Source organism: Macaca mulatta, chromosome 7 (assembly GCF_049350105.2).
Source record: "Macaca mulatta isolate MMU2019108-1 chromosome 7, T2T-MMU8v2.0, whole genome shotgun sequence".
In the NCBI taxonomy this organism is placed as follows: Eukaryota; Metazoa; Chordata; class Mammalia; order Primates; family Cercopithecidae; genus Macaca; species Macaca mulatta.
In genome coordinates, this window is record NC_133412.1 from 19856099 (window position 1) to 19881810 (window position 25712).

The following is a 25712-nucleotide window of genomic DNA, read 5'->3' on the forward strand; positions in this document are numbered from 1 at the left end:
GTCTTGTAGCCCTGGCCTCATCTCCTCGTGCACCAGGACAACAGGCCTGAGCCACGGTGCCTCCCGGCAAAAAAATTTTAAACACACAGAGTAAAAACAACTTCCTTTTTATAGTCAAGCCTCTAACTAAAAAGGAGGTACAGACCAGGTATAACTAGTATTCAAGAATAATCTTTAAATTTTTATTTTAGAATCTGAAATGATTCTCTTCATATTCTGGGACTTAAAAAATTATCCCACCTCATAAGTGCTTCTCTCTCTTCCCCTCACATCTGAAAATTTCTACCTCATTAATTAAATTCTTTTTAACAAATTTTATAATTAAACTCTTTAGACCAGAAAACAGTAAGGTAAAAACGTAAATGCCCAATATCTGAATGTATAAATGTAGGTATGAAATTAAGCAGTACAAATTAGAAAATTTATATTGCTTAAATGATCTTGACACTATCAAAAAAATTTACTCAATAAAGCACTGTGGTAGTCACTGGGGATTCAAAGACAAAAAGATAAATCACATCTGGCAGAAGCACCACGTTAATTCACACCAGTCAAAAAACATTTTCCTAAGAAATGTTATTTTGGTAATAAGACTATACTATGTACTATATAATTTATACAATGAAGCTTATATTCTAACACCTTTCCACTAGAAAATTTAAATGCCAAATAACAACTTATTGGTATTCAAAAGATTTGGATACTGGCCAGGTATGGTGGCTCACGCCTATAATCCCAGCACTTTGGGAGGCTGAGGCAGGCAGATTGCTTGAGGTCAGGAGTTTGAGACCAGCTTGGCTAATGGGGTGAAACCCCGTCTCTACTAAAAATACAAAAAAAATTCGCCAGGTGTGGTGGTGGGCATCTGTAATCCCAGCTACTCAGGAGGCTGAGGCAGGAGAATTGCTTGAACCCAGGAGGCAGAGGTTACAGTGAACCAAGATCACACCACTACAGTCCAGCCTGGGTGGGTGACAGAGTTAGACTCCATCTTAAAAAAAAAAAAAAAAAAAAAAAAAAGATTTGGATACCAATAAAACCATTCTCAACATAGTTACCAACATGGCAAAAATTTCAGATATGTGGCTACAGCTTACGTAGGAACAATACTGAGTTTGCTTTTTCAAGAAGATATTACAGTAGTTCAAGAAAGCATTTCACTGCCCTTTGATTAATAAGACAACAACCTCCAGCTAAACTTTATACCTAAGTTTAAAGGCTATGGGCTGAACAGTACAAAGATATAAAATGTATTCTCTGCTGTGTTCTGTTATAGATAGGCTTTTTAAAAAATCAATTACTTACCGACTTTGTTCTTTCCTTTGTTTTATTAACTGAACGAGTTCCTTGTCAAAATAATCTTCTTCCTCTTCCTCTCCTTTTCCATCATCTTCTCTTTCCTGGGCATCAACGTTATCTTTGTGCAACTGGCCAGAAATGTGCTTTGCATATGCAGAAAGACCCACTTCTGTGACCCCGCACACTCGGCACTCATGACTAATGTCCCTAGGGAAAGAGGGAGATGAGGGACATTCAATTCTCCCCACTGGCATGGCACACTCACCAGATCTGCTATCGTTTCCTCTGAAGGACACTGCACACTTTGGCACAGTGAAAAATTAGTGCTAATTAATTTCAATGCTCCTTTCATCACTTTTAATAAGTTTGTTTATAAGTTACTTTTGAAATGAGTTTAAGATTCTTTTCCAGCAATCAAGAGGCAATACACTTCAGATAAATGTCGTTTAGGAGGAGAAATCTTCTTGAATTGCTGTACTTAAAATCTTGTCAGAGGAAACATGGTGAAAGGGGAGGCAGGGCAGGGGGCTCGGAGCAAGCAGAAGTTGCTCTGGAGCACACCCATGGTGCCAGCTGCACTCAGAAGGCCTGGTGACAGCACTTACATTTAATCTTCAGTCTAGAGCTTTCTTCCAGTGAAAGTTAAGGGGTGGAAACAAGAGTAGGTGGCGCAGCCAATCCCAAGTGGGTAACTAAATCGGAACAGCTGGAGCTCTGCCTGGAATGTGAGGATTCCGGACCCAGGAGTAGTCCAGGCAAACTTTTTTGGTCTGGATGATACATGTGATCTACATTCTGCTTCAGAAGGGCTTATTTTAAAGGGAATGGAAAGCATTTCAGTTGTAGGAAGTTAACAGCTGTGCCAAGCAAATGTATTTTCTCAAGTTTCAGAAAATGCTACAGTTCAGAGAGATGCAAAACCAGGTTTTTAGTTAAACTAGGCAGACTTTTTTGCTTTGTTTTGTTTTTTTACTTTACATACTTCATGGCAAATCTCACTTAGCCAGTCTTCAGAAGCCAAAGTCTTGAATCAGTGTCCAGAGCTGCAGCAGATCAATAATTTAACTGCTTTTTAGCTTCTGGAAATCCCTTGACTGGGTCAGCTGACTATGCAGTCATTTATGAGAAACATCTGAACGCCATAGTTACAAGACAGCAGTATCCATTCAACAATCCAAATTGGCTTAACTCTGTATCATGTGTCTTGGATTTAGACTAGTTATATTTTTGCACTTCCTATGCCAATCTATTAAAAAAAACCCAACAACCCAAAAAGACATGCCGTCTTTGTCCAGACAGAAATACATACACACACGTGCACCTCTGTTCCATCTTTCCCTCACAAATACCTAACTAGATATAGGCAGAATTTACATCAATCAACCAGAAGAGACCCTCAAAACTGGGCACTTCATTTACTAGAAGACAGTTACTGTTACAGATCACCTGAACATTCATTCAGGAAAAAAAAAAAAAGGCCAGGCTTGGTGGCTCACGCCTGTAGTCCCAGCACTTGGGGAGACCAAGACGGGTGGATCATGAGGTCAGGAGTTCGAGACCAGCCTGACCAACCTGGTAAAACCCCATCTCTACTAAAAATACAAAAATTAGCCGGGTGTGGTGGTGGCACCTGTAATCCCAGCTACTCGGGAGGGTGAGGCACGAGAATCACTTGAACCCCGGAGGCGGAGGTTGTAGTGAGCTGAGATCATGCCACTGCACTCCAGCATGAGCAACAGAGTGAGACTCCATCTCAAAAAAAAAAAAAAAAAAAAAGAATAATCCTCAACTTTCTCCAGTTTACCAGGGATACTGATACTTTTCTCTCAGGCAATTAAATTGATGGTAGCTCATTCCAACTGAACATTAATAACAAGCTGTTTCTCAAAGCAACACACAAAGAAGTTAATTATATAAATCTATCACAATGGGCAGCATGAGAACAGTCTGAGGACTATAACAAATCTACAATATCTCCTGTACACTATAAACATTCCAATCAACTCAATTTTCCAGTTAGAAAATCTTTTTGTCGGCCGGGCGCAGTGGCTGAAGCCTGTAATCCCAGCACTTTGGGAGGCTGAAGTGGGTGGATCACGAGGTCAGGAGTTCGAGACCAGCTTGGCCAATACGGTGAAACCCCACCTCTACTTAAAATACAAAAATCAGCCGGGCACGGTGGCGCACACCTGTAATCCCAGCTACTCAGGAGGCTGAGGCAGAAGAACCGCTTGAACCTGGGAGGTGGAGGCTGCAGTGAGCCGAGATCACTCCACTGCACTCCAACCTGGGTAACAGAGTGAGACTTGGTCTCAAAAAAAAAAAAAAAAAAAAAAAAAGAAAATATTTTTGCCTTAAAACTTTCTAAAACTACAGAAAATACCTTAGCCTACTTTTCTATCTAAAAACTCACAGACTGCTAAACTGAATACTGCAGTACCAGGGACATCTTTCAACTAGGGACTTTAGTATAATCCCTAAAAGGTATTTTAAAATAGAATTCCTGATTTTATCCTTACTTCTAAAATGCAGAGAATTTGTCTAATGCTCAAACTATCTATCAAAACCCCTCACTCTTAAAAGACACAGCTAGAAAGCAATACTGACTTTCCAAAATATTAAGGAATGTTGTACAAAGTAGGCAGAACTTAACTGTTAAAAATAAACATCCATAATAATAAACCCACACACCCTGCAACCCCCAAAGCACAAACATATGTTGGATTCTTAACAGTGGAACATTTTCAAACCATTTTGCAATCCTAGTGAGAAAGAATATAACCATAGTTCCAAAATTATTTGACAGAGAACAAATCAGAGACCCTGCCCAGAAGGGCACAGGCAGTAAGCGCAGTATAAAAGTTAACACTAGCCGGGTGCTTACGCCTGTAATCCCAGCACTTTGGGAGGCTGAGGTGGGCAGATCACCTGAGGTCAGGAGTTCAAGACCAGCCTGACCAACATGGAGAAACCCAGTCTCTACTAAAAATACAAAATTAGTCGGGTGTGGTGGCGCGTGCCTGTAATCCCAACTACTCGGGAGGCTGAGGCAGGAGAATCACTTGAATCCAGGAGATGGAAGTTGTGGTGAGCAGAGATTGTACCATTGCACTCCAGCCTGGGCAACAAGAGCAAAACTCCATCTCAAAAAAAAAAAAAAAGTTAATACTAAAAATGATTTTTCAAAAAACCAAATCCCTAACATTTTCCTATAAATAAAATCCAGTTTAAAATAGAAACTCTGCAAAAAACTTACAAAAAAAAAAACTTTATAAGAAACTTCAAAAAGTGTAAAGAAGTAATACGGTGACCTCCACACACATCTGTGTTTTCAGAAGATGCGGTTAGACCACCCTGTTCTTTCTCTGTGTGACCACATCTTCTGAAAATTCAAGTGTGTGTGGAGTAAGCATATTTACCTCTGTTCTCTACACAACAGGCATTCATGCTTCAACATATAGTGTTTGGGAAACCACGTTTTAAAAACCTAATAGCAAATTAAATAATATTTTAATGATGCTACTTGACATTTATTAATAATCGGTTAAAATCCTACACTGTGTGAATAAATAAAATAATTATGGGGGAAATGTACAGCTTTGCTCCTTGGCTAGCAAAGGCAATAATTTTCCTTAGGGCATTTAAAGGAGGGACTAAATTAGCTTCATCCTGTTACCACACAATTTCCTCTCATGTGCGAAATGCAAAGTCTTAAGATATTCTCTCCATAAGCTTTTCTTTATTAAGCTTGCTCTAACTACCCGACAACAGCTGCTGAATAAATAAAGGTTGTGCCTTTTTAATAGTCTCTATCTGGAGATGCTACTTACGGCCCACACATCTGAAGAAGTATATTAGGAAAAAACAGGGAAATGTTTCACATGTCCACAGCTGTGAACCAAATAAGACCAGTTACTTATTGCTTATTCAAGCTTGCATGCAAAGCCTAAACAACACGTACTTTGCAATTCTTAACCAGATCACAACCAAAAACTGTAGACACAACTACACTGAGCAAAAGAAAGTCTCAGTGTCAGAAACTCAGTAGTTAAAAATGAAATCCAGAGGAAATAATCACAAACTCAGGATAACAGGGTAAAGAAATAATGACTGATAATAATTTGTCCCTGTGGTACAAGCTGGTGAAGATCATCCTTACAGTAAAAGCTCCAAGCCAGTAAACAGTTTTTGAGATTTTATGGGATTTCCTATAATTTTGTAAGCTGTTTTTTCTTGCTACCTGTTTGTCTTCTCCCTTATATGTAACATAATTTGTTACAGGTCAGGAACACTATATCCAATATGTGAGTAAATAAGTACTAAAGGCTATCCTCTAAAGAAAATGAGTTAGGGTGCGAAACCTGACATTCCCATTGGCAGCTCAGGGAGGCTTTTAGTGCCTTTTTCCTAATTATTTTAATGTGATCCAAATAATTAAAAATGGTAGATAAAATCTCCATGGCACAGCATAGCTGCATGGGTGGAAAAGAACACATTACAGAACAAAACATAAATGACAATGTGATTCATTATGTTAATATCACAAAATGAAATGTGTATCTATAAATGTAAGTGTATAGGCCGGGTGTGGTGGCTCACGCCTGTAATCCCAGCACTTTGGGAGGCTGAGGCAGGTGGATCACCTGAGGTCAGGAGTTCGAGACCAGCCTGGTCAACATGGCGAAACCCAGTTTCTACTAAAAATACAAAAAATTAGCGGGGCGTGGTTGCGCGCACCTGTAATCCCAGCTACTTGGGAGGCTGAGGCAGGAGAATCGCTTGAACCCAGGAGGCGGAGGTTGCGGTGGGCCAAGATCGCACCACTGCACTCCAGTTTGGGCTACAAGTGTGAAACTCCATCTCAATAAATAAATAAATAAGTATGTAAATACATAGAAAGAGATCTGGATAGGATATACACCAACCACTCAGTCTCCCCTAAGAGAGAAATAGGATTTAGAGGGGAAAGGGGAGTGGGGTAGGGAGAAGACTTTTACTTTTTAAAAAACTTTTTATGATTCTGCATTGATTATAAACATAAGTCTTATGTGACCAAACTTGGTTTTGAGACAGGGTCTCACTGTCGCCCAGGCTGGAGTGCAGTGGCACAATCATAGCTCACTGCAGCCTCGAACTCCTAGGCTCAAGGGATCCTCCTGCCTCAGCATCCTTTACGTAGCTGGACTACAGGTGCAACCCACCACACCTGGCTATTTATTTATTTATTTTTGGGTAGAGACGGGGTCCCACTATGTTGCCCAGGTTGGTCTCGAACTCCTGGGCTCAAGTGATCCTCCTGTCTTAGCCTCCCAAGGTGCTGGGATTATAGGCACGAGCATTGCGGCCGGTCCAAACTTTTAAAAACGTTTTAAATGGCTGATTAGTGATGTCTGAAATAAATGAGGCATTAATCTTTGAATGCAATGGGCTTCTCTCCTACAGACTAGATTTACTGACCTCGTTCGTTTTGTTTAATGATGTAGTGCAGATGGGTCGGGTGGCAGGTAAGTAACCCTTAATGAACTCTAGAAGGAAGTCTGTTGAAAATGGGATTTTAGGCCGGGCGCGGTGGCTCACGCCTGTAATCCCAGCACTTTGGGGGGCCAAGTCGGGCGGATCACGAGGTCAGGAGATCGAGACCATCCTGGCTAACACGGTGAAACCCCGTCTCTACTAAAAAAAATACAAAAAAAATTAGCCGGGCGTGGTGGTGGGCTCCTGTAGTCCCAGCTACTCAGGAGGCTGAGACAGGAGAATGGCGTGGGCCGGGCGCGGTGGCTCAAGCCTGTAATCCCAGCACTTTGGGAGGCCGAGGCGGGCGGATCACGAGGTCAGGAGATCGAGACCATCCTGGCTAACACAATGAAACCCCGTCTCCACTAAAAATACAAAAAAAATTAGCCGGGCGTGGTGGCAGCGTCTGTAGTCCCAGCTACTCGGGAGGCTGAGGCAGGAGAATGGCGGGAACCCGGGAGGCGGAGCTTGCAGTGAGCCGAGATCGCGCCACTGCACTCCAGCCTGGGCGACAGAGCGAGACTCCGCCTCAAAAAAAAAAAAAAAAAAAAAAAAGGAGAATGGCGTGAACCTAGGAGGCGGAGCTTGCAGTGAGCCGAGATCGCGCCAGTGCACTCCAGCCTGGGCGACAGAGTGAGACTCCGTCTCAAAAAAAAAAAAGAAGAAAAAGAAAAAGAGAAAGAAAATGGGATTTTAAAGTAAAATACTCCACGTAATCAAAAGTCGACTGTATTTCATAGATTTTGAATGTTAATGAGGTAGAGATCATATATATTCAAGGTACTATGATAAGGGTTTCTGGCCATGCAGAGTGGCTCATGCCTGTCGCTCCACCAATTTGGAAGGCAGAGGCAGGAGGATCAGCTAGAGCCCAGGAATTCAAGACCACCCTGAGCAACAGAGTGGAACCTTGTTTTTACAAAAAATAAAAGCCAAATAAAAGACAGAATGGAACCCTGTCTTTATAAAAAATAAAAGCCAAAACTAAAAGCCAAAAGGGTGTGGTGGCACACACCTGTAGTCCCAGCTACACAGTAAGCTAAGGTGGGAGGATTGTTTGAGCCCAGAAGTTTGAGGTTGCAGTGAGCTGTGATTGTGCTACGGCACCCCAGTCTGGTGATAGACTGAGTGAGACCCTGTCTCAAAAAAGCATATATTAAAAATAATAAGGGCTCCCCATACTAAATTTGAGTGAGTCTCCTTTATATTGCTAAGACCTAACCTTCACACAGTAAGAGACTGGGGGCAGGGAAAAATTCCACTAATAGGCTAAAGAGATGCTGAAAGTTTAATAACACATTAATTTGCCCACAGAATCTTAAACTGTGGGTCATAAAAAAATAAAATTTTTTTTTTTTTTTTTTTGAGAGGCATCTCGCTCTGTCGCCCAGGCTGGAGTGCAGTGGCCGGATCTCGGCTCACTGCAAGCTCCGCCTCCAGGGTTCACGCCATTCTCCTGCCTCGGCCTCCCGAGTAGCTGGGACTACAGGCGCCCGCCACCTCGCCCGGCTAGTTTTTTGTATTTTTTAGTAGAGACGGGGTTTCACCGTGTTAGCCAGGATGGTCTTGATCTCCTGACCTCGTGATCCGCCTATCTTGGCCTCCCAAAGTGCTGGGATTACAGGCTTAAGCCACCGCGCCCGGCCTAAAAAAATAAATTTCAAATGACCTAGGTTGACATCCTGATCAAAACTTGTAACTATTGGCCAGGCACAGTGGCTCACGCCTGTAATCCCAACACTTTGGGAGGCCGAGGCGGGCGGATCACAAGGTCAGGAGTTCGAGACCAGCCTGACTAACATGGTGAAACCCGTCTCTACTAAAAGTACAAAAATTAGCCACGCGTGGTGGCGCACACCTGTAATCCCAGCTACTCAGGAGGGTGGAGAGTTGCTTGAACCCAGGAGGCGGAGGCTGCAGTGAGCAGAGATGGCAATACTGCACTCCAGCCTGGGAGACAGAGTGAGACTCTATCTCAAAGAAAAAAAAAAAACAAAAAACTTGTAACTTTTACTCATGGGATAAGATACAATTCCTATTTCCTAGGTTCCCATTGTTTCTCCATCTATCCTGTTTCCAAACTTCAAACTGACAGAAGTCAAATACATCAAAAAAAAGAAATCACAAATAGACAAAAGACATGGAATACACACACATGCTACTTTTTTTTTGAGACAGGTTCTGGCTCTGTCACCAGGCTGGAGTGTGGTGGTGTGATCTTGGCTCACCGCAACCTCCAACTCCCAGGTTCAAGTATCTTCCTACCTCAGGCTGATGAGTAGCTGGGACTATGGGCACACACCACTACGCCCAGCTAATTTTGGAGTTTTTTGTGGGGTAGGGCATAGAGACAGGTGATATGGTTTGGCTGTGTCCCCACCCAAATCTCACCTTGAATTGCAGTAATCCTCACATGTCAAGGGTAGGGCCAGGTGGAGATAACCGAATCATAGGGGCAGTTTCCCCCATACTGTTCTCATGGTAGTGAATAAGCCTCAGGAGATCTGATGGTTTTATAAATGGGAATTCCCCTGCACGAGCTCTGTTGCCTGCTGCCATGTAAGATGTAACTCTGCTCCTCATTCACCTTCCGCCATGACTGTGAGGCCTCCCCAGCCATGTGGAACTGTGAGTCAATTAAACCTCCCTCCTTTATAAATTACCCAGTCTCGGGTATGTCTTTATTAGCAGCATGAGAATAGACTAATACAATGGGGTTTCCCCATGTTGTCCAGGTTGGTCTTGAACTCCTGGGCTCAAGCAATCTGCCTGGCTCAGTTTTCCAAAATGCTGAGATTACAGGCATGAGCCACTGCACCCGGCCTACATTTCATTTTTTAAAAGTGTCCACTTTTAGATTTCCTTTCCTTAAACAGTTCAAGCTTTAAATCACAGAACAGCTTTTTTTTTTTTTTTTTTTTTTTTTTGGAGACAGGGTCTCACTGTGTCACCCAGGCAGGAGGGCAGTGGCCCAATCACTGTAGCCCGGACCTACCTAAGCTCAAGTGATCCTCCCAACCTAAGCCTCCCAAATAGCTGAGACCACAGGCTATTAGCTGCCACACCCACCTAATTTCTTTATTTGTAGAGACAAGGTCTTGCTATGTTGCCCAGGCTGGTCTCAGACTCCTGGGTTCAAGTAATCCTTCCACCCTGGGCTCCCAAAGTGTTGGGATTACAGGCATGAGCCACTGTACCTGGCCAGCATTCTTAAATACACTTAAGGTTTATATTTCAATTTTGTTTATACCAATGAGACTCAGTGCTATCTGAGACTTTGGATGTCTCAGACAATTTCAGCAATACTAAATGTTTATGGCATTCAGTAATGTGTAGCACTACTGAAGTAAAAATACAAAATGCCCTAGTTGTAAGGCTGGCAGGTAGGAATGACACAGCTTACTAATGACAGAGTTAGCTCATCCCAACTCACCTTTGTTGTAATCTACTCGATAGGGCCGCTGTAAATTCACATATTTGAGATGCCCAAAGGTATCAGAGTTTTTCTTCTTTTGAATGCCAAAAATCTACTATACTTTGTATTAATTCTAAAAGATTGTTCTACACCATAAGACAACATTTGCTTATGATGGATTACTGCAAAACAAACTGACAGGCACCATCATCACTCAGATCCACCCACATTCACAAACTTACGGAAGAGAGCCGTTCCCATACCTGCCCTTCAGGTTCTCAAGTTCCCTGTGATGCAACATGCTCCGCATGTGTTCGTCCATCTCCTTCAAAAGTAAAGAAAGTAGATTAAAACTAAGCAGGATTGCTTTGAAAAAACTCCTCTGTTCCTATTCAATGAAAAATTGAGGCTCAAACTCCTTATGTCAAAATGTGTTTGTGGTTATTCTCAATTTAATACTGAAATCAGTTCCTTAATAATTGACTGTGTTTTTTTTTTTTGTTTTTTTTTTTGAGATGGAGTCTCGCTCTGTCGCCCGGGCTGGAGTGCAGTGGCCGGATCTCAGCTCACTGCAAGCTCCGCCTCCCAGGTTTACGCCATTGTCCTGCCTCAGCCTCCCGAGTAGCTGGGACTACAGGCGCCCGCCACCTCGCCCGGCTAGTTTTTTTTGTATTTTTTAGTAGAGACGGGGTTTCACGGTGTTCGCCAGGATGGTCTCGATCTCCTGACCTCGTGATCCGCCCGTCTCGGCCTCCCAAAGTGCTGGGATTACAGGCGTGAGCCACCGCGCCCGGCGACTGTGTTTTTAAATATATTTCATGTTTAAATAAAAAGAATTCTTCAAAAGACATATTTAAGTGGCTTTCTAAAAAGATTAGAAAGTATTGTCTTTAGCAAGCAAAAGACTTACAAGTAAACTAAGTAGGTTAAATTCTATCCCATTATAAAGAATTTACTAAAGTTCATTTTTAAAAAACCTGTCAAACCACTCAACTTTTCAACTATTTGGCTTCTTTTATCCATAGTTTCTCAAGAGTAAGCTACAACTCTTACTTTACCCATGTCTTGGACAGGGTCTAGCATAGAGTCATCAATAAGCATTTGTTGAACGAATATAGATAGATACATCAATTCTAGATAGGAGTTACAAACATAACAGAGCCTCTCTATGCTAGATAAGAAAGTTTTAAAAAAATACTTTGAACATAGCAGCTTAATCATTCCTTTATCTTCACTGTCCACTCCCTCACTTCCCCAATGGATTTGTTTGGTTCCAGTGAAAAGTTTGAACATTTATAGTAGATTCCCTCCTTTCCATCCTTAGAGGGAAGAAAATATGTGAGAAAGCTGCCACTTAAAAACATGCAAACTGCCAGGTGCGGTGGCTCACGCCTGTAATCCCAGCACTTTGGGAGGCTGAGGCGGGCGGCTCACGAGGTCAGGAAATCAAGACCATCCTGGCTAACATGATGAAACCCCGTCTCTACTAAAAATACAAAAATTAGCCAGGCATGGCGGCGCGTGCCTATAGTCCCAGCTACTCAGGAGGCTGAGGCAGGAGAATCACTCGAACCTGGGAGGCGGGGGCTGCAGTGAGTCAAGATTGTGCCATTGCACTCCAGCCTGGCAACAGAACAAGACTCCATCTCAAAAAAAAAAAAGAAAAAGAAAAAAACACACACACGTGTACATACACATGCACAAAACTCAAAAAGCTATAAATGTCTATCCCTTTGTCACTCTACAGTATATACAGCCAGAATGCCATAATTAGAGAATGGGTATTCACATATATAATAATAAAGGGCTACTACACTTGTTGTGTTATTGCTATTTACTGCATCCTGTGTGAAGTCCCTCAAACAATTTCTCACTTGAACTGCAAAATACTGCCGAAGGAGTATGATTAATTTCATGCAGAAGAATGCAGAGAAGTTAACTCATTCATTCACCAAATATTTATCAAGTTCTTATTATATGCCAAGAACAGCGCTAGGCATTAAAGGTTAAGTGTGAAAATATTCAGTTTTGGCCGGGCACAGTGGCTCATGCCTGTAATCCCAGCACTTTGGGAGGCTGAGGCAGGCGGATCATGAGGTCAGGAGTTTGAGACCAGCCTAACCAACATGGTGAAACCCCGTCTCTACTAAAAATACAAAAAAAAAAAAAAAAAACACAACACTAGCTGGGCATGGTGGTGGGCGCCTGTAATCCCAGTTACTTGGAAGGCTGAGGCAGGAGAATCGCTTGAACCCGGGAAGGCGGAGGTTGGAGTGAGCCGAGATCATGCCACTGCACTCCAGCCTGGGCAACAAGAGTGAGACTCCGTCTCACAAAACAAACAAACAAACAAAATATTCAGTCTTGCCCTTTCAGAGTCACAAATAATCAAGTGGTCAAAGTGGGATTCAAACCCAGGCAGATCTGACACCAAAGCTAATGCTTCAGACACCATGTCACATTGTAAGCATTGGGTGCATTGACATTTTTTCATTATATACAGGTCATTTGTCTCGCTCTGTCACCCAGGTTGGAGAGTAGTGGCTCGATCTCGGCTCACCGCAACCTCTGCCTCCCAGGTTTCAAGAGATTCTCCTGCCTCAGCCTCCTGAGTAGCCTGGATTACAGGCATGCGTCACTACGCCCAGCTAATTTTTTGTATTTTAAGTAGAGATGGGGTTTCACCATGTTGGCCAGGCTGGTCTTGAACTCCTGACCTCAGGTAATATGCCCGCCTCGGCCTTCCAAAGTTCTGGGATTATAGGCGTGAGCCACCGTGCCCAGCCAAAACACTTCTTTTAAATGGCAATTTTACTGAAGATGAGCACTGTTTCTTTCCTATCTCTACAAATGCTTCATAAGGAGAGAGTAGCTTTACACATTACCTCTTCTAGCCACAACTGATTGGCCAGTAACTAAAATTAACACTTGCAGACTTGAAAACTAAGACAAGTTAGTGACAGAATAGAATGAAAAAAATCCATTAATATACACAACTTCGGCGGGGCACAGTGGCTCATGCCTGTAACCCCAACACTTTCGGAGACCAAGGTGAGTGGATCACCTGAGGTCAGCAGTCCTCGACCAGCCTGACCAACATGGTGAAACCCCGTTTCTACTAAAAATACAAAATTAGCTGGATGTGGTGGCACATGCCTGTAATCCCAGCTACTCAGGAGGCTGAAGCAGGAGAATCACTTGAACCCAGGAGGTGGAGGTTGCAGTGAGCCAAGGTCACGCCATTGCACTCCAGCCTGGGCAACAAGAGCAAAAACGCCGTCTCCAAAAAAAAAAAAAAAAAATATATATATATATATATATATATATGAAGTCTTTATGCTTCCTGTTATTTAATTCTTCCTTGATTTAGATGCTTATCAACATGCCTAACCCCCTTTACTTGAGCTAAATTTAAGTGAGTTCTGTTCCTTACAACAAAACCATTCCTGACAAAACAGCATTCATTGAAATGGGTTTGTCTGATATAAAAACTGATTCTTCTTACTATAAAAATGTTATCATCCACTAATAGTTTTAATGTGACTTTTGATTTTTTAAAAACACTTCACTAATCTTGTCCTAAATTTACATGCAAATCTTCTCCCATCCTGCTCCAAGGAATGAATGTTAACAGTGAGACAACCAAGCTTTCAAAAATCATTAGAAAACATTCAGCCAGACATGGTGGCTCACACCTGGAAGCCCAGGACTCGGGAGGTTGAGGTGGAAGGATCACTTGAGCCTACGAGTTGAAGATCAGTGTGGGCAGTCTAGTAAGACCTCATCCCTCCCTACAAAAAATTTTTAATTAAAAAATAGCTGAATGTGGTGGCACACGCCTGTAGTCCAAGCTACTCAGGAGGCTGAGATGGGAGCATCACCTGAGCCTGGGACACAGAGGTTGCAGTGAGCTGAGATGGCTCCACTGCACTCCAGCAGTGGGTAAGACCCTGTCTCAAAACAAAACTTAACAACAACAACAACAAAAATAATAAGAAAAAAGATCCACAGGCACAGGATTAAGGTAATAGCCCAAATGCATTCCTTCTCATGTATTAGGCTTCTATTTAGGCCTTGTATATTAATCAGTTATTATATTTTTAAAGGCTGGGTTGGTTGGAGGGGAGGGGGGAACTCATGGTTAAACACATGTGGAAAACATTGAATAATACAAAAAATACGACCCGGTGTACTGGCTCACACTTGAGGCCAGGAATTCACGACCAGCTGGGCCACATAGTGAGACTCCATCTCTATGATATACATATATTTAACTCCAGGGCTTCTCAGTCTTTTATCTGTCAATGGGCCTCAGGATACTCAGGGATATCTTACACAGCTTTTCTCCATACTCAAGTCACTTAGAACCTTTTCTCCTCCAGAGTGTATTTGGAGAAACCAGAGTTACACTAGTCTGGAAAATCGGAGAAAAGCTCAGCTTCAACACCAATTGTTCATAGTCCTATCTAAAAGTAAGTATCAGTTATCCCTTCCAACTAACCCATTTTGTTATTTTCTTTTTTCTTTTTTTTTTTTTTTTTTTGAGACAGAGTCTCGCTTAGTCGCCCAGGCTGGAGTGCAATGGCGCGATCTCGGCTCACTGCAAGCTCCGCCTCCCGGGTTCACGCCATTCTCCTGCCTCAGCCTCCCGAGTAGCTGGGACTACAGGCGCCCTCCGCCTCGCCCGGCTAATTTTTTTTTGCATTTTTAGTAGAGACGGGGTTTCACCGTGTTAGCCAGGATGGTCTTGATCTCCTGACCTCGTGATCCGCCCGCCTCGGCCTCCCAAAGTGCTGGGATTACAGGCGTGAGCCACCGCGCCCGGCCATTTTGTTATTTTCTTAAATCATACTGCTCACTTAAAGCAGGCCATTCCCTTGCTTTAAAAAAACAAAGTGGGGGCGGGGGGGCAAAAAAAAACAAACAAACAAACAAAAAAAAAAACTACAACCAGCTTTTCCTTTTTTTAAAAGAAAGAAAATAAATAAAAACTACAATCAGCTTTTCCTAGGGCAGGAGTAGACAATTCCAGCCCTTCATTTAACTTCATTATGATCATGGAAAAGTATGAAGAGATAAAAGTATGTTTGAAACCAGAGTAGAAGAGCCAAAAAGATTTAAAATGGCAAAAGCACAAAATCATGGTATCCCCAGATAGGACTGCTATTCCATGAAACTCTGATATCACGTCTCTGAGCAGCAGCCTATCCATCTCACATCTTCTCCCTACCTCTGTCCAATCTGAAAGTAGTCATAAGGAATTCCGACTTATTTACAATTTGTGTCAACCTTCATCAAATTTTTAAAACTAGAAGAGCATTCTTTTATTTTTGTAAATAGTAGCAGGTATATTACATGATTTTTTTTTTTTTTTTTTTGAGACTGGAGTCTCACTCTGTCGCCCAGGCTGGAGTGCAGTGGCCGGATCTCAGCTCACTGCAAGCTCCGCCTCCTGGGTTTACGCCCTTCTCCTGCCTCAGCCTCCCGAGTAGCCGGGACTACAGGCGCCTCCCTGCCACCTTGCCCGGCTAGTTTTTTGTATTTTTAGTAGAGACGGGGTTTCACCGTGTTAGCCAGGATGGTCTCGATCTCCTGACCTCGTGATCCGCCTGTCTCGGCCTCCCAAAGTGCTAGGATTACAGGCTTGATATTACATGATTTTTAAATCTCACTGATTTTTCCATCACCAACAGAAATCTAGACAGAAAAAAAAATAGAATCCACCCAAGTCTACTTGGTGGATCACAATCAACCCTTCAATCTGGCATCCAACACTGTTTATCAACTGTCTTCACTTAAATTACAAATTATAGTCCTGCTATTCCCAAGGCAAAACTGTTTTAATCAGATGAGCCTTCTTGCCAACTCCTAGAACTGTCATACTCCATTCCATTTGTCTCTGTACATGTTGTTCTCCTACCTAAAATATATCTTCCTCATTTCTCTTAAACCATCATTACTCTAGTCCCTTTTCAAAGTTTACCACTTCCACTCACACTTCCCTGGTAACCTAGCCCATGATCCTCCCAGTTCTCTGAATTTCCAGTGACAATCAAAAGCATCTTAAAAGCAAAGAGAATAAATTCCTCAGTATTTAAACTAGCAGCACTACTCTGAAAGCAAATGATAAAGGCAGGCAAAGGCAAAAAGTGACACAAATTGCAGTCAATTTTAGGTCCTAAAAAGATGTTTTGGCCGGGCACGGTGGCTCATGCCTGTAATCCTAGCACTTTGGGAGGCCCGAGGCAGGTGAGTGACCTGCGGTCAGGAGTTCAAGACCAGCCTGGGCAACATGGTGAAACCCCGTCTCTACTAAAAATACAAAAGTCAGTCATGCCTGGCAGCACAATCCCAGTTACTTGAGAGGCTGAGGCGGGAGAATCACCTGAACCTGGGAGGCAGAGGTTACAGTGAGCTGAGATTGTGCCACTGCACTACAGCCTGGGCAACACAGTAAGACTCCATTTCAAAAAAAAAAGCTTTTCTTTGAGCAACATCCCCACCTTGTGGACATCTAGGATATTGTCAACACTATTTCTGCTGTGCTGCACTTTCCACAAGCATAGGCATAAACAGAATGTAGGTACATATAACAAATGCTATATCCTTAGCTAATCAACAAGTACATGATTTTAAAATTGCAGAAAGCAGTATAACTTCAAATAACCTTGGAATTTTAAGGTATCTTCCCTATAACTGGTTACTAATAAATTTCCCTAGGTCATCTAGTTTTGAATACCCTCAAATTCTGGATGGACAGAAGTTTAATAACACAGGCACTGGCTTTAGGAGGCAGTAACGAGAAAGAAACCAGTGGAATGGAGACTATGGTTTAGGAAAGAAGCATAAATAAGACATTGTCAAGCTTTTCCCATCTATTAATAACATATGTCTCTTTAAAAAATAGTCATAAAGCCTCAGATTCTCCCTCTTGCATTATTACCTTTTTTGAGCTGTACACAATGTGGCACAATATGCATTTTCGTTCTCGTACCATAGTGACCAGATCTGAAGCACTCAACGTCACACCTGCAATGAGGAAGTAACATTTAGTAACATTTTCTCCTCAGATACTTTCTTGCATTCATCTTCACATAGCCAAAATTACAAGTCTTGTCTTCCTCACCTCCACCTTACTCCTCCCCTAGTCTTCCCGTTTCCAGGTGCATAGGGTAAACATTTTGGGAGCTATCCTTGATCCTTCTTTTTTACCCCATATCCACCCTCATTAGGAAACTGTCAGTCCTACTTTGATATATAGCCAAATTCCGACCACTTCTCACCACCCAGCACACCCATCATCCCACATGGCATTACCCTACTACTGAAATGACTCCTTCCTTCTGCTCTTGTCCTCTCATAGCTGATTCTCAAAATAGTGTTTTGAGAGTAGCCAAAGATTCTTAGAAGAACATTATTTTAAAGTTTAATTCAGAACAGCCGGGTGCAGTGGCTCACACCTGTAAACCCAGCACTTTGGGAGGCCGAAGCGGGCAGATCACGAGGTCAGGAGTTAGAGACCTGCCTGGCCAACACTGTGAAACCCTGTCTCTACTAAAAATACATAAATTAGCTGGGCGTGGTGGCAGGCGCCTGTAATACCAGCTACTCAGGAGGCTAAGGCAGAATTGCTCGAACCTGGCAGCGGAGGTTGCAGTGAGCTGAGATTGCACCACTACACTCCAGCCTGGGCGACAGAGCAAGACTCCGTCTGGGGGGAAAAAAAAAAAAAAGTTTAAGTTAGAACATATACAGGTTGAACATTCCAAATCTAAAAAACTGAAATCTGAAATGATCCAAAACCAGAAACTTTTTGGGTGTCAATAAGATGCTCAAAGGAAATGCCCATTGGAGCATTTTAGATTTGGAATGTTCCGATTTGGGATGTTCAGCCAGTAAGTATGCAAATATTCCAAGATCCGAAAAAATCTGAAATCCACAATACTTTTGGTCCCAAGCATGTCGGATAAAGGAACTCAACCTGCATGTAATTCCTCTGCTCAGAATTTTCCAACGGCGTCCATCTCACTCACAGAAAACCTAGTCTTTGCAAAAAAAAAAAAAAAAAAAAAAAGAAGAAGAAGAAAAACCTAGTCTTTGCTTTGGCTACAAAATCTGTTTCTCTCTTCTTCTCTGAATCATTCACACGCCCTACCGTTCTTCCTCTATCATTCTAGTGCACTCGCATTGCCCTCGTTGCTATTCTTTGACCACATCATAGATCCTCCCACCTTAGCACCTCCACATTTCCTGTTCTCTGCCTGGAATATTCTTCCTTAAAAAGTCCTTATGGTTCCCGTGGCTCATTGCTTTTCATCAGGTATCTAAAATATTGCCTATGGGAGAGGCCCTGCCTGACATTCTACGTAACATTGCACTTTCTGACATCCCACCTCTCCACATAGTTCCAGTTTCTCTATTCCCCTATTAACCTGCTCAATATTTTTATAGCATTATGGGAGATCATGTTTCCATAGAAGGCCTCAACAATATCTGCTACCGCATGTGCTCTTTTGCAATGTGATCTTGCCCCCATCCATGAAAAGGTGGATGGAGTCTGTTTCCCCTCCTTGTGAACTATTATGATCAATAAAATGTGGCAGAAGTGATGCTGTATAACTTATGAGGCTGGGCTTTCAGAAATCTGTACCTTCTGCCTCTGCCCACTTGTTATGCTCCTTCTTGAAAGCCAGCCACCGTGCTGTGAGAAGCCAAAGCCACAGGGAAAGGCCAGGTAAAAAAAAGAACTGAGGCCCCCACTGAGCACCCAAACAACAACCAGGACCAACTGACAGCCAGAAGCATGAACCATCTTGGGGGCTCCAGGTCCAGCCACCAATGAGAGACCCCCAAGTGAGACCAATACATAAACCATCCAGATAAGCTCTTTTCAACCCACAGAATTGTGAGACACAATACAATAGTTGTTTTAAGCCAGTAAATTTTGGAATAGTTTATGAACAAGCAATATCTGGAACATGCGTTTTTTACTACCTGATATAGTATGTGTTATTCTCTGTCTCTGCCAATTAAAATTTAAATTCTATGAGAAAAAGGACTTTGTATAGTTTGTTCACTAGTATAGTTCTGTCTAGCACTTAGAACAGTATATGATATACCATAAGCAATTCAAAAGTATTTGTTGATTATTCCAAATGGAACTAACATGTGAATTAAGTAACCGAGCTGAGTAAATACTGGGGTTTGAGGCCAGGCACAGTGGCTCACACCTGTTATGCCAGCACTTTGGGAGGCTGAGGTCGTAGGATCACTTGAGGACAGGAGTTCAACACCAGTCTGGGCAACATAGTGTCTCCACAAAAAATGAAAGAATTAGCTGGGTACTGTGGCTCATGCCTGTAATCCCAGCTACTTGGGAGGCACAGCAAGGAGGATTCCTTGACCCTAGGAGTTTGAGGTTATAATGAGCTATGATTGTGCCACTGTACTTCACCCTGGGCAAGAGTGAGGCTCTCTAAAAAAAAAACAAAAAACAAAAAACAAAAACAAAACAAAAAAAAAGCAAGAAAAAAGAAAACACCAGGGGTTTAGATTAAGACTCAACAATGGTTGACTCTTTCATAATCCTCTAGCACTAGCACACTTTCCTCGAGTCCCTGCTAAAGATGCTCTATATGAAATTTTAAATCTACTCCCCAAGCAGCATTGCTCCTTCCTCTACAGAATAACATCAGGCCCTAATAGACACATCTGCTTCCTCACCTGAGGTACATTCCTTAGGAGATTTTAAAACTGTGACATAATGAGGTTACAAACTACCACAGTTTAATCTGTAACTCCTAGATAATACGGCAGAAGGAAAGAGGCCTAAGGTTCTCCACTCCTCTGATTACTCAGCAGTTTTCTTGCCATGTAACCTACTTCATAATATTACTGAATTCCTAAATAATTTTATTCAATAATAAAGTTCAGGCCGGGCATGGTGGCTCATGCCTATAATCCCAGCACTTTGGGAGGCTGAGGTGGGTGGATAACTTGAGGTCAGGAGTTCAAGACCAGCCTGGCCAACGTGGCGAAACCCCGTCTCTATTAAAAATACAAAAATTAGCTGGGTGTGGTGGCATGTGCCTGTAATCCCAGCTACTCCGGAGGCTGAGGCAGAAGAATTGCTTGAACCCAGGAGGCGGAGGTTGTAGTGAGCCGAGATGACGCCCCTGCACTCCTGCCTAAGTGACACAGCGAGACTCTGTCTCAAAAAATAAAATTAAAAAATAAAATTCAAAATGCTAAAGTAAGATTATGGAGTAAAAATATGGACATTTAAGAAAGTTGAATGTCAATTAGCTACCAAAACAAAGAAATACACCTTTGTGGATAGGTACAGTATTATACTTTCCATATTACTAATAATCTCTTAAATCTCAGACAGAAATGTTAAGTGCTATAGCATACTACTTCTAACTGCTTTATAATGTAACATTTACTTCAACTTTAATTACTACTTACATGTGTTATTTTGTTACTTCAACAAACATTTATTGAGCACTAAGCACACTATTCTAAGGGTTGGAGAAATTGGTGAAGACACATCCAGAAATGTTTTAAGTTGTGCTTCCAGTTATCAACCACTAAAGCAAAACAGGAACAAGAAACTTAGAAGCAATAAAGTCAGTGAAACAGTGTGACTCTCTGGTAGAAATTATAGCAGTTACCGTGGAGGTTTCACATATTTACTTGGTTGAAAACCAAGCACTAAAATACAAACTGTGCTTTTATTTGACAAAGCCAACAACATCAACCCCTAGTAAATGGATAAAGAAATAAAGCCATACAGCATAATAGAAATACTCTATATCAACCTTTTAACCAAAGTCTCCCTCTTTTTAGTTATTTTTTCCTTTCACAAGCTCGTTTCTAATCTGCATATGTTAAGAATACTCATTTTCATTTTCTTAAAAAAATCAAAATGTAACTGCCAGCAAAGTATTCAATCGATAAGAAAGACTTAGTATTTAAACCCTGAGGTGACATGATTCCAGGCAAAGTAACTTTAGTTTGTATATTCTTAAATTGGGTAAACATATAAATTCCATTAAGCTTTCTGAAATACTGTAATTAGCCCAGCCTTCTAGATGGGAACCATTGCTCTTTTTAAAGGCCTTGACAAAGACTAGAAGCCACGGAAATACAAACCATCCAACTCTGTGATCTCAACAAAGGTGACTGAGAAGTGACAAACTACAAGTAAGGAAGGAATTCAAACCCACTGTCATCCTCACTTTAGCCACCTTACATTTTCCCCTATGTCAATTAAATATAACCTTCATGAAATTTTTCAATTCTTCTCTAAATAACTGAGAAAGAGCTGTGATATTCTAACTGTAATAACCTAAAAACCCTATCAAAGGTATTTTTTCTCAACATTCTAATTAATATTGTCAATAAAATTACCATCCTCCCTAGGCAAAACCATACCATGTCTAGTTCTTTTCTTTTAGACTCTCATACTTAGTCACAAAGGCACTCACCCCCAGGCAAGGAAATGGACAGGGTAGATCACAGCCTGATTCTTTAACTCAGAATTATAACTAGTGTCAGTTTCCAATTCCTTACTTAATTCTGGAACTTGGCAAGCATTCTGCCCTAGAGGAAAAAATAACCCAGAAAGAAGCTGGGATAACACAGACCCTAACAAGGGAATAAAACTACTAGCAAAAGTTATCATCTAACAAAGTAAGTTATAAGCCCAAGACAGCATGTACAAAGACTGCCTGTTTTGGGTTTTTTTTTTTTTTTTTTTTTTTTTAGAAGATGGAGTCTCGCTCTGTCACCCAGGCTGGAGTGCAGTGGTGCGATCTTGGCTCACCACAACCTCTGCCACCTGGGTTCAAGCGATTCTCCTGCCTCAGTCTTGCGAGTAGCTGGCATTACAGGCATACACCACCAAGCCCAGCTAATTTTTTTATGGTTTTTTAGTAGAGATTGGGTTTCACCATATTGGCCAGGCTGGTCTCGAACTCCTGACCTCCCTCAGGTGATCCGCCCACCTCAGCCTCCTAAAGTACTAGGATTACAGGTGTGAGCCACCACACCCAGCACAAAGACTGTTTTAAAAGTGCAACCAGATAGCTTGTTGCATTTACTTAATAGTTGAAAGTTTGTATTCTTGTATTTAACAGTATCATTTATATATACTTTTTTCCCCCAAAGGTTCACGCCATAATTTAAAATTCTGTGACATGAATCATAAGCACTGCAAGCTAATGAATGAGCCTAGATGAATGATCACTATTCTTCTCAAAGAGTTTTGTTGTTCTCCATTCGTCTTATTGTTTGTGTTTGAGACAGAGCCTCACTCTTGTGATCCAGGCTGGAGTGCAATGGTGTGATCTCGGCTCACTGCAACCTCCACCTCCCGGGTTCAAGCGATTCTCCAGCCTCCCAAGTAGCTGGGATTGCAGGCTCCTGCCACCACGCCTGGCTAATTTTTTAATTTTTAGTAGAGATGGGGTTTCACCATGCTGGCCAGGCTGATAAAGAACTCCTGACCTCGTGATCCACCTGCCTTGGCTTCCAAAGTGCTGGGATTACAGGAGTGAGCCACTGCACCCAGCCTCATCTCATTGTTAACAGTACATTTAATAATCTTTATCCATTTTGTATATGTACAAAAGAAAATTCTGTACTGTTCATAAAGTGGAAGTGGATCATCATAAAGATCTTCATCCTCAGTCTTCACATTGAGTACACTGAGGAGGAAGCAGGGGAGGGGTTGGTCTTGCTGTCTCAGGGGTGGCAGAGGCAGAGAAAAATCTATGTATAAGTGGACCTGCGAACCACAAACCTGTGCGGTTCAAGGGTCAACTGTATACTTTCTCTTCCTTAAGATTTCCTTAATATTTTCTTTTCTCTAGCTTACTTTATTGTAAGGCTACAGTATACAACATATATAACATGCAAAATATGTGCTAATTAACTCTTATGTTATCAGTAAGGCTGCTGGTCAACAGGAAACTATTAGTAGTTAAGTTTTGGGGGAGTCAAAGGCTATAAATGGATTATTGACTTCACATGATATCGGTGCCCCAACCCTTGAGTTGTTCAAGGGTCAACTGTATTTTTCTTTATCAGTCTATCTATGGGTTTGTTAATATTATTAATCTTTTCAAAGAACCAACTTTGTCATTTTGTCTATTGTCTTTTTCTATTTCCTTAATTTCGACTGTTGTCTTTATTACCTTTCCTTTTATATACTTTAGGTTTATTTTGTTCTTCATTTACTAGCTTCTTAAGGTAGAACTTGAGGTCACTGTCTTTAGGCCTTTTTTCTTTTCCAATAAATACGTTTAAACCCATAAACTTCTCTGTAAGCACTGCTTTAGTGGCATCCCACATCTTTTAGTACTTTTTAATAAATGTTTTACTTTAGAATAGTTTTACATTGATATAAAAGTGGTAAAGAAAGAGATAGTACAGTTTCCATATACCCCATGTCTAGTTTCCCACATTAACATCTTTCATTTCGCCACGTCAGTGGCTCATGTCTGTAATCCCAGCACTTTGGGAGGATGGCTTGAAGCCAGGAATTCAAGACCAGCCTAGTCAACACAGCAAAATTCGTGTATCCACAAAAAAATTAAAAATTATCCAAGTTAGTCAGGTGTGGTGGCTCACACCTGTAATCCCAACACTTTGGGAGGCCGAGTCAGGTAGATCACCTGAGGTCGGAAGTTGCAAGACCAGCGTGACCAACATGGTGTAATCCCAGCTACTCGAGAGGCTGAGGCAGGAGAGTCACTTGAACCCGGGAGGCAGAGGTTGCAGTGAGCCGAGATCTCACCATTGCATTCCAGCCTGGGCAGCAAGAGTGAAACTCAGACTAAAAAAAAGAAAAATCTTACATTAGTATGTTACATTTGTCACAATTAACAAACCAATATTGATACACTGTTATTTATTTATTTATTTATTTTTGAGACAGAGCCTCAGCTGTTGACCAGACTGGAGTGCAGTGGTGCCATGTTGGCTCACTGCAACCTCTGTAACCTCCGCCTGAAACTATGTCGCAAAAAAGAAACAAAAATCTTACATCAGAATGTTACATTTGTCACAATTAACAAACCAATATTGATACACTGTTATTTATTTTATTTATTTATTTTTTTGAGACAGAGTCTCACTTTGTTGCCCAGGCTGGAACGCAATGGCGCAATCTCAGCTCACTGCAACCTCCGCCTCCTGAGTTCAAGCAATTCTCCTGCCTCAGCCTCCTGAGTAGCTGGGACTACAGGCACCCGCCACCACGCCCGGCTAATTTTTGTAATTTTAGTAGAGACGGGGTTTCACCATATTGGCCAGGCTGGTCTCAAACTCCTGACCTTGTGATCTGCCCGCCTTGGCCTCCCAAAGTGCTGGGATTACAGGTGTGAGCCACCTCACCAGCCTGATACACTGTTATTATGGAAGCCATATTTTATTCAGAAGTCCCTTTTTTTTTTTTTTTTTTTTTTTTTTTGAGACACACTCTTGCTCTGACTCCCAGGCAGGAGTGAAGTGGCATGATCTCAGCTTACTGCAACCTCCGCCTCCTGGGTTCAAGTGATTCTCCTGCCTCAGCCTCCTGAGTAGCTTTACAGGTGCCTGCCACCATGCCCAGCTAATTTTTGTGTTTTTAGTAGAGACAGGGTTTCACCATGTTGGCCAGGCTGGTCTGCAACTCCTGACCTCAGGCAATCTGCCTGCCTTGGCCTCTGAAAGTGCTGGGATTACAGGCGTGAGCCACTGTTGCCCAGCCCAGATATCCTCATTCTTTACCTCCTACCTTTTTTTCTCTTCCGGCATGTCATAGAGGATACCACATGACATTTAGTCATCATTTCTCCTCTGGCTCCCCTTGGCCATGACAGTTATTCCACAAATTTTGATGTCATATTTTCAATATCATTCAATTCAAAGTACTTTCTAATTTCCCTTGTGATGTCTTCTTTGACTCACAGATTATTTAGAAGATTCACTGAATTTCCAAATACTTGTGGCCTTTTACATATCTTGGTTTCTAATTTAATCTTATTAAGAGGCTGGGAACTATGACTCACGCCTGTAATCCCAGCACTTTGGGAGACCGAGGTGAGTGGATCACCGGAGGTCAGGAGTTTGAGACCAGCCTGGCCAATACGGTGAAACCCTGTCTCTACTAAAACTAAAAAATTAGCTGGGCGTGGTGGCAGGCACCTGTAATCCCAACTACTTGGGAGGCTGAGGCAGAAGAATCACTTGAACCCAGGAGGCAGAGGTTGCAGTGAGCTGAGACTGCACCATTGTACTCCAGCCTGGGCTACAAGATCGAAACGCTGTTTCAAAAAAAAAATTAATTAACAATAATCATAATAATCTTACTACACTCAAAGAACATATACTATATTAGTTTAATCCTTTCAAATATACTGAGAATTACAGCCCAGCATCTGGTTTATATATATAGTGGGGGAAATAAAGTATATTCTGTAGCTGTTGTATGGAAATC

The 25712-nt window shown here is 41.9% G+C and overlaps 1 protein-coding gene across 11 annotated transcripts in view; it reads right to left on the reverse strand.

Moving 5' to 3' along the window:
* The window catches only part of ZNF106 (zinc finger protein 106), an 81950-nt gene that overhangs the window by 41717 nt on the left and 14521 nt on the right, over positions 1-25712 (reverse strand). For 4 of the 11 annotated variants that reach the window (XM_028850782.2, XM_015142027.3, XM_028850781.2 and 1 more), the window contains exons 2-4: positions 17172-17257; positions 10492-10553; positions 1306-1506 (exon numbers count right to left, since the gene is read on the reverse strand). In XM_028850782.2, coding sequence (XP_028706615.2) covers positions 1306-1506; positions 10492-10553; positions 17172-17225 — 317 coding nt within the window. In that variant the 5' untranslated portion in view covers positions 17226-17257. Of the gene's footprint in view, positions 1-1305; positions 1507-1564; positions 1881-10491; positions 10554-17171; positions 17258-25712 lie in introns of those variants that run through there. The other 7 variants (XM_077939162.1, XM_028850784.2, XM_077939161.1 and 4 more) reach the window with 3 other exon arrangements.